Source organism: Xenopus laevis, chromosome 9_10L (assembly GCF_017654675.1).
Source record: "Xenopus laevis strain J_2021 chromosome 9_10L, Xenopus_laevis_v10.1, whole genome shotgun sequence".
Taxonomy (NCBI): domain Eukaryota; kingdom Metazoa; phylum Chordata; class Amphibia; order Anura; family Pipidae; genus Xenopus; species Xenopus laevis.
Genome location: NC_054387.1, coordinates 106,938,177 through 106,946,018, shown reverse-complemented (window position 1 = coordinate 106,946,018; position 7,842 = coordinate 106,938,177). Strand labels below are relative to the sequence as shown.

The following is a 7,842-nucleotide window of genomic DNA, read 5'->3' as shown; positions in this document are numbered from 1 at the left end:
TATATATATATATATATATATATATATATATATATATATATATATATATATATATATATTTGTGTTTTTCCTTATAAGCAGTGGTTATTGATGTTAATAGTGATATTACTTGTCACATAAAACCAATGTAAAAAATAAAAATCTGAGGATATGTTTGTGATATTTGTGTGTTTTTGTGATGTGTGTGTGATATGTGTGTGTGTGTTTTTGTGATATGTATGTGTGTCTTTGTGATTAGTATATGTGTGTGTTTGTGATGTGTGTGTGTGTGTGTAATTGCTGACACTATTTTACTTGCAAAAGATGCTTTTAAAAGTACTAATATGGTGTATGAGGAGGCCACCTTGGGCTGTGCTCTCATATATTATGCATTATGTGTGGATATTGGTTGCATGTGTGTTATCTGCTGCTGGTGCGCTGGTTGCGGGCAGTGTGTTATCTCCTGATAAGGGACCGGGCGAACAGTGAATCCGGCGCTAAATCCGACTCCCCGGCTACTCCAGTCAGTGGGGGGCATTCAAGGCACAGATCTAAAAAGGATCTTCAGGGCCCTTTATCCTGCTTTCTTTGCTATTGGAATATTCACACTTCACTGGTTTGCTTGATGAAAGAATAAAGAAAAAGAAAGATATTTTTTTTACACAACCAGGTGTAATTTCTGTATTTGCTGCCGTGTCATTTAAAGAATGTCTATGTCATAATATGGCCCATTTATTACACCCATAAATAAATCACAATCCATTAACAAAGCCTCATTTCTCCCAAAGCCAAAGGCGTGTATTAATCACAGAAAAGCCCACGGATATGTTCGTTTTTCAATCAATAAAGCCACCGGTTTTTTTTTTTAATGTAACAAGAACAACTTAACCAGTTAATTGCCAGAGAGAGAGACCCACCAGCAGCAGCATCAGCATCAGGCCTGGGGATGAGGATGGGGGTTCACCCTGTCAATTGCTTTCCATGTCACATTCATTTAAATGGGGGCTCTTGCCTGTTGCTAGAAAGGAGAAGATCTTTAAATACTGTTTTGGAAAAAAAAAGGGGAGAGAAGTCGTTGGCGTGTCTGGCCTGTGAGTAGGAGACGCCTTGTAGTTTTAAATTCAATGTGACAGCTTTGCAGGAAAGGAATGATGAATCCCCCCCTATTATTAGATCAGTCTATTTGCCGCTCAATGTCTCTCTGTAATTGGAGCAACATCGCTTTAAAGGTTCAGAGAGTAGAGCATTTGTGCTGAAGAAATCCCTCCAACAAGCCTGTGAATGTTTTAAAGTGAAATCTATTAGTGCTTTGGGGAGGGAGGGGATATGTGTGGGGGGGGGGATATTTTCTGTACTTGTCCCCTCCCAGGCTGTGTGTAGTATTTAGCTGGGTATCAATCAGATGCATTAGTTGCTGCTGCTGCTGCCAGCCCTCCCCCTTGTTGTGATGTAGTTCTTATCAAGCCCCCCTTGTGTTGTTGTGACAGCGCTGATATTGTTTATTGAGGTGGGTGTCAGGTATAATTAGCAATCGATACGGGGAACGTTTGCCGCTTGCCACGTCTGTGACGTCACGGCCGATTAAGGTTTCTTATTGGCCCCAAATTCCCCAAGCCTGGGCTAATTATTGGGAGCTTGATGTTGATAAAGTAAAGCTGATCGTGGGCTGGCAGCATGTCTCCTCGTCACTGCTCCCTGCCACTGCATGCTTTGTAGGGTCCCAGCAGCACTCTGGCAGCTCTACCCTGGGAGATGATGGACAGTAGGATCCTGGAGCACCCTCATGCCCAGTTTGGAGGCTCCATGAGTGGCATGGTGGGCTTCCCTTACCCACTCGGCCACCACCATGTGTATGAGTTAGCCAGTCACCAGTTACAGTCTGCAGCAGCCGCCGTGCCCTTCTCTATAGACGGATTACTCAATGGCTCCTGCACTGCTTCTGTTGTCAACCCGACCCCCCTCATGCACTCTGGATGTGGCCTCGGCGGTGACAGTCAGCAGTACAAACTGTCAGGTAAGAGGGCCCGGAAACTGCACGACATGGGGAAGGATCAGCGCAACAATGGCTGGGGTCGGGGAGGGCTGAAAGCGCAGCAGGCAGAGGGCCAGTGCCGGCGCCCAGTATTTGCTTCTACCTTGGAGGCCACTGCTAAGCCATTCTGCATTGTTACGGCATGATAGGGGGACATTTCTCTGGGATGGGGGGCACTTCCAGCGCTATGGAGGGTACTGCTCAGGGATAGGGTGCTTTACTCAGGGATAGGGTGCTTTACTCAGGGATAGGGTGCTTTACTCAGGGATGGGGTGCTTTACTCAGGGATGAGGTGCTTTACTCAGGGATAGGGTGCTTTACTCAGGGATGGGGTGCTTTACTCAGGGATAGGGTGCTTTACTCAGGGATAGGGTGCTTTACTCAGGGATGGGGTGCTTTACTCAGGGATAGGGTGCTTTACTCAGGGATGGGGTGCTTTACTCAGGGATAAGGTGCTTTACTCAGGGATGGGGTGCGTTGCTCAGGAATGAGTTGCATTAATCAGGGATAGGGTGCATTATCAGGGATAGGGTGCATTAAAAAGTGATAGGGTGCACTTCTTTGGAATAGGTGCACTTTTAGAGGGTGCAGCTCAGGGATGGGGACTATTGATGGAATGGGGGACACTGTTGTACTAAGTGCACTCATTAGTAGGTAGGAGTAAGTGTGAGCTAGTGGCAGGGCATATACTAACCTCATACTCACCCAGGAACTCAAATCCCCCCAAACTGCCTGGGAGCGGCGCAGGGTACGGCGAAATGACGTCTAATAGGGTGCTGCTAGCCTGGGCAGCGTGAAACTATGGGAGTCACACGTACTGTAGGGACTGACAGGGGCACAGTCAAGGGGAGCCTATACAAGGAATTTAGGCTGTTAGTGAGCCCCAAAGCACAGACATGGGGGATATGGATCGGGTTTTAATTTAATAGCGTCCTCATAATAGGTAATCATATACTGTTCTCTATACTTATATATTTCTCTAGTGCAGTGTAAGGAATGTTTGTATCCTAGAATTGGTGCACAAACAAATACATACAGTATAAGTGAACTTCAAGATATTAATGCTGCTCATGGCTACAGTATATCTGTATAATGTATCTATATACCAATATATATAGCTGTAGTGCCAAGTACGAGACGTACACTACAGCACATTAAATATAATTAGAAGAAGAGCACATACCTTTGCTTGTATTTGTCAATTACCGAAAAAGTTCGAGGTACATACAGTGCATAACTCGAATGCTGTGTGTATATCTATCTATCTATCTATCTATCTATCTATCTATCTATCTATCTATCTATCTATCTATATCAGTCGATCCCTACAATCTGAAAATACGTTTTACTCTTTTTTACGCAGCACATAGATACACCAGTGTATTAAATTAATATATTAATATATATTTGAGAAAGGCTAGGGACCTAGCCGAAACGTTAGTTTTTTTTCTGTTAAAATAAAAACCTTTTTTTCTCTATAAGTCCTGTGTGTGCTAGCTTCTTTTGAGCCATTGTAAATATTAATACACAGCTCTTGCACCCAGGCACCTTATACCAGTATACGTGCATGTACCGGCATTTCTATATATATATATATGGGTTTATGAATATAATACATATGTGAATGTATTGCCGGTAATTGTAATTATGTAGTGGTATGGTTCATTACTAGAGATGTGATGATTCTGGTTACTGTATATGTTGACTGTGTATACAATGGGTGACAGTAGAGGCCTTGGCACAGTAGAAAGTGGTCCTAGAGTGGGCCCACAGCACCCAGGCACCCACTCTGTATCTGGGCCCCAGGAAAGTGTCACAGGATGGCCTGGTATCCTCAAAGCCATGGGAAGGAACATAAGGGGGATGGAATAGATATTTCCCAGCGGGGGGCACTTGTACATTCTCCAAATTCACTTTCCAAACGGCAAGAAGTGGCCATAAAATGGCTTTGATCGCTATGGGAGAGCAGGGTGAGCAAACTGCTCCCTTCTATTTTCCTCCTGTCTCTGCAGATGGTGTTTTCCCTCTGCCTCTGGGTCGGTGACTCTATAAATTCTGTTTATTGTATTAGAAACAAATAAAGCTATATGTTCATACACGCCCTTGTCTTATTAATCCGTGCGTTAATGCTTTGCAGACTCAATAGACCCGGACAAGGAGAGCCCCGGCTGCAAGAGAAGAAGGACCCGGACCAACTTCACTGGCTGGCAGTTGGAGGAGCTGGAGAAGGCTTTCAACGAGAGTCACTATCCGGATGTGTTTATGAGAGAGGCCCTGGCCTTGAGGCTGGACCTAGTGGAGTCCCGAGTTCAGGTAGAGCCTTCTCCTTACCTCTTTATTCATCCCTTCCCCCATATACAAGCCCAAACATCCCAAATCCACGCTGTAATGGCGTTTTAATTAGACAACAATCTCCTTGCTGTGGCATCTTGATTTGCATATCCATAACCCCTTTGTGTAATGTGCTTCAAATAAACCCAGCGATATCATCGAGCTTGTCATACAGATGTCTTCCGTTTGAGTTATTGCCTCCCATGAATTATTTATATTTGCATGTTTATGGAAAACAAGAGGCCATAACTATGATCATCGTGCAAAACAATAGCTGCCTTTCTCTACACAGCCAATACATAATTAATACGAGCAGGGTTAATGTCATTATTTTAAGAATTCAGATACAGAAAAAAAAAAATCAATGGCTTCCCTTTAGCAAAAAACAAAAAATTCCACCCCCTTTTATGGTACATAGAAAAAAATAGAATCCCAAATATATACATATAAATATACGTAAAAACTTTAAAAATAGAATCCGATCAATGTATTTTGTAAGGGATATATAAAAAAAAAAACCCCCAGATCTTTCATCTAAAATTTAATTAGAAAATTAAAAATAGTTACATTAGTGTTTAATTTTTAAATTTGATTTGTAAGACGCCAAGATGAAATAACACCCCAGACACAACTGCTTCTGTGTTTTCTATTAAAGCCAAATAAAAAGTCAGAATGGAGGGACTAAAAGGCGTGAGGCGATCACATAATTAAGACCCTGGAGGTGTGGAATTTATTATGGAGAAGTGTATTGCAGAATATTATTAAAGCATTCGCTTTGTTTCACTGGGTATTTACCAAATGCTCTCTTCCCCCCCTTGTGAAGCCTTCTGGTCTGGAAACCCTTTTATCCAATTTGTTCTGAGATTGTTAAGTGAAGGCGAGACCGAGCTTCACCCTCTAATACCATAATGAGTAATTCTCAGTGGTCACACCGCCTGGAATTAGCACAATGGGAAGAATAACAGGGGCGAAAACACAAGCAGGTCAAAGCAAGAGCGATCCCACTCAATTTTATACCATAACACAGAATACTCTTATTAAACGAGATCGCCTTCCCAAAACAGTAATTTTTGCATAGTGAAACAAGCAACACCCTAATAATAATAATATAATAATAATAATAATAATAATTGTAATAATTGTAATAATTGTAATAATAATGTAATAATAAAAGTCAGTGGATTTTAAAGTTTAGCAATTGCTACTGAAAGCAGTATCCCTTTGACTGTTTATATTATCTGCACCCCTGGTTCTGACTTCTGAAATAATGTATCAAAAGCCAGCTGATTTAAAAAAAAAAAAAAAAAAAAAAAAAAAATAGAAAGGGAAAACTGTCTTTTTCTACCTTGTGTCATGAGCGGAAATCAGGGGAATAAAATGGATCACTTTAAACACTCCTTCAGCTTCAATTTCAATTTCAAACAACTGTAAAACCCTTTTTTTTTAAATGAATGTATAGAAAATTGCGTTATCACGTGACACCGTTTTCTTTTTAGGGTTACATACCCTTTAACTGTAAGCTTTCACTATGCAAAAAAAACAAAACAAACAAAAACAAACCCAGTTTTTGGGGTGAAGGAAACTTTTAAAAACGTTTGAACCGCCCTTTAAACATGTAACAATCCTCCCAGAGCTCAGATGTGATTTATTAATGATCATTTAAATAAATATCACCCTGGAAATGACAGGAGACCCTATAAATCTGCATTAAATTGGAGCTGACAACAATGGTTGTTTATTGGCAGGAAATGGATGACGAATTTACAAGATAACAATGTTTATCTGATCGGTGGCGGCCAATTTAATAGAATATTTGTCATGGGCAGTTAGATTATAGATATACTGTTGCACGTTCACTTTCTAGTCTGAGGCCGTTTTGATAAATGCATCGACTGCAACATTTCCCTTTATTCCCAAAATAGGATTGCATGTGAGTGGCATTTATTATCTTATAGGACCATACCTAAAACAAATCCGATATCTGAGATGTGTTTGAGGATTGTTTTGATCTGTAACCCCCAAAACTTACGAATGTCACAAAGGACTGACAATTAATTGAGTAATTTAATTAACTTAATTATCAAAATGTAAATTATGAGACGGTACAGCAGAGAATAATAATTATATTGATATATATGTGTGTGTATTTACATACATGGATATATTCACAGTTCATCACTTCAGTGTTAGTTATTCTTTTTACACGGTTTGAGCAAGTTACTAAAGTAAAATATTAACCGTCCATAAAGTCATAAAACAGCATGCATGTTATGTAGCATGTAGGATGTGATGTTGCATATATACCATCAACCTACTGCTTTTGGGGAAGTTATAGTTAACACGAATAAAGTGTGTATACAAATAAATTATATATATATATATATATATATATATATATATATATATATATATATATATATATATATAGAATGGGAATTCCTCGAATGTACTACTATTTGGTAATATATATATATATATATATATATATATATATATATATATATATATATATATATATATATATATATATATATATATATATATATATATATATATATATATATTAGCAAATAGTAGTACATTTAGAGGAATTCCTATTCTGTAAGAAGCCCCTTGCACAAAGAATTGGAGCATCAATTAACACCACTGGGAGATTGACAAGTTTCTCCATCTGTAGGACAATTAAAAGACTACACAGTTTAGCTTTAAAAAAAACAAAATAAAAAACAAAGATTAAGTGAAACACAAGAGTAAATTGTCTTCTTCTCGGCCAGTGCTGAATGTTAATTGATTTTCCTTATTCGGTGTGTAGGTTTGGTTCCAAAACCGCAGAGCTAAGTGGAGAAAAAAAGAAAACACCAAGAAGGGCCCTGGGAGGCCAGCCCATAATTCCCACCCCACCACCTGCAGTGGAGAGCCCATGGACCCCGAGGAAATAGCCAGGAAAGAGCTGGAGAAAATGGAGAAAAAGAAGCGAAAGCAAGAGAAGAAGATGTTAAGGAACCAGAACCGGCACCAGCACTCTCCAGGCGACATGTCACTGCACACCCCTAGTTCTGACAGTGACAGTGGACTCTCCCAGACTCATGACTCAAGCTCAGTGGAGAGCAGCCATCCTGATATGGGACAAAGCAGAAGCCAATCTCAGGCAAGCTGTGACCAAACAGGACAAGCCTTTTTCCAAAGCCAAAGAAACACAGGACAGAGGGACAGGGTCAGTGACAAGGAGTCACCGGTTGAGGCCAACCACAACTCAGGCTTGTGTCCAAATGTCAGAGGCTCTGCCTTCCAGAAACTCAACCCCTTCAGCGTAGAAAGCCTGTTGTCTGACTCTCCCCCCAAAAGGAAGACAGGGATAGAATTTCCAGGTTTAACGAACCCCAGGACCTTGATTGGGAAGGGACATTTTCTGCTGTACCCCATCACCCAACCTCTGGGATTTATAGTACCGCAGACTTCCATTAAATCCAACTCAGCCCAGGAACTGCCCAGTCCTGGAA

General features: G+C 40.5%; 1 protein-coding gene across 1 annotated transcript in view; it reads left to right on the top strand.

Moving 5' to 3' along the window:
- Window positions 1–1,361: 1,361 nt before the first annotated feature.
- The window catches only part of LOC108701562 (homeobox protein unc-4 homolog), a 7,118-nt gene continuing 637 nt past the window's right edge, over window positions 1,362–7,842 (top strand). Inside the window, exons 1-3 of the mRNA XM_041576985.1 lie at window positions 1,362–1,993; window positions 4,149–4,324; window positions 7,155–7,842. The exon at window positions 7,155–7,842 is cut by the window's right edge and continues 637 nt beyond it. Coding sequence (XP_041432919.1) covers window positions 1,732–1,993; window positions 4,149–4,324; window positions 7,155–7,842 — 1,126 coding nt within the window. The 5' untranslated portion in view covers window positions 1,362–1,731. The remainder of the gene's footprint in view (window positions 1,994–4,148; window positions 4,325–7,154) is intronic.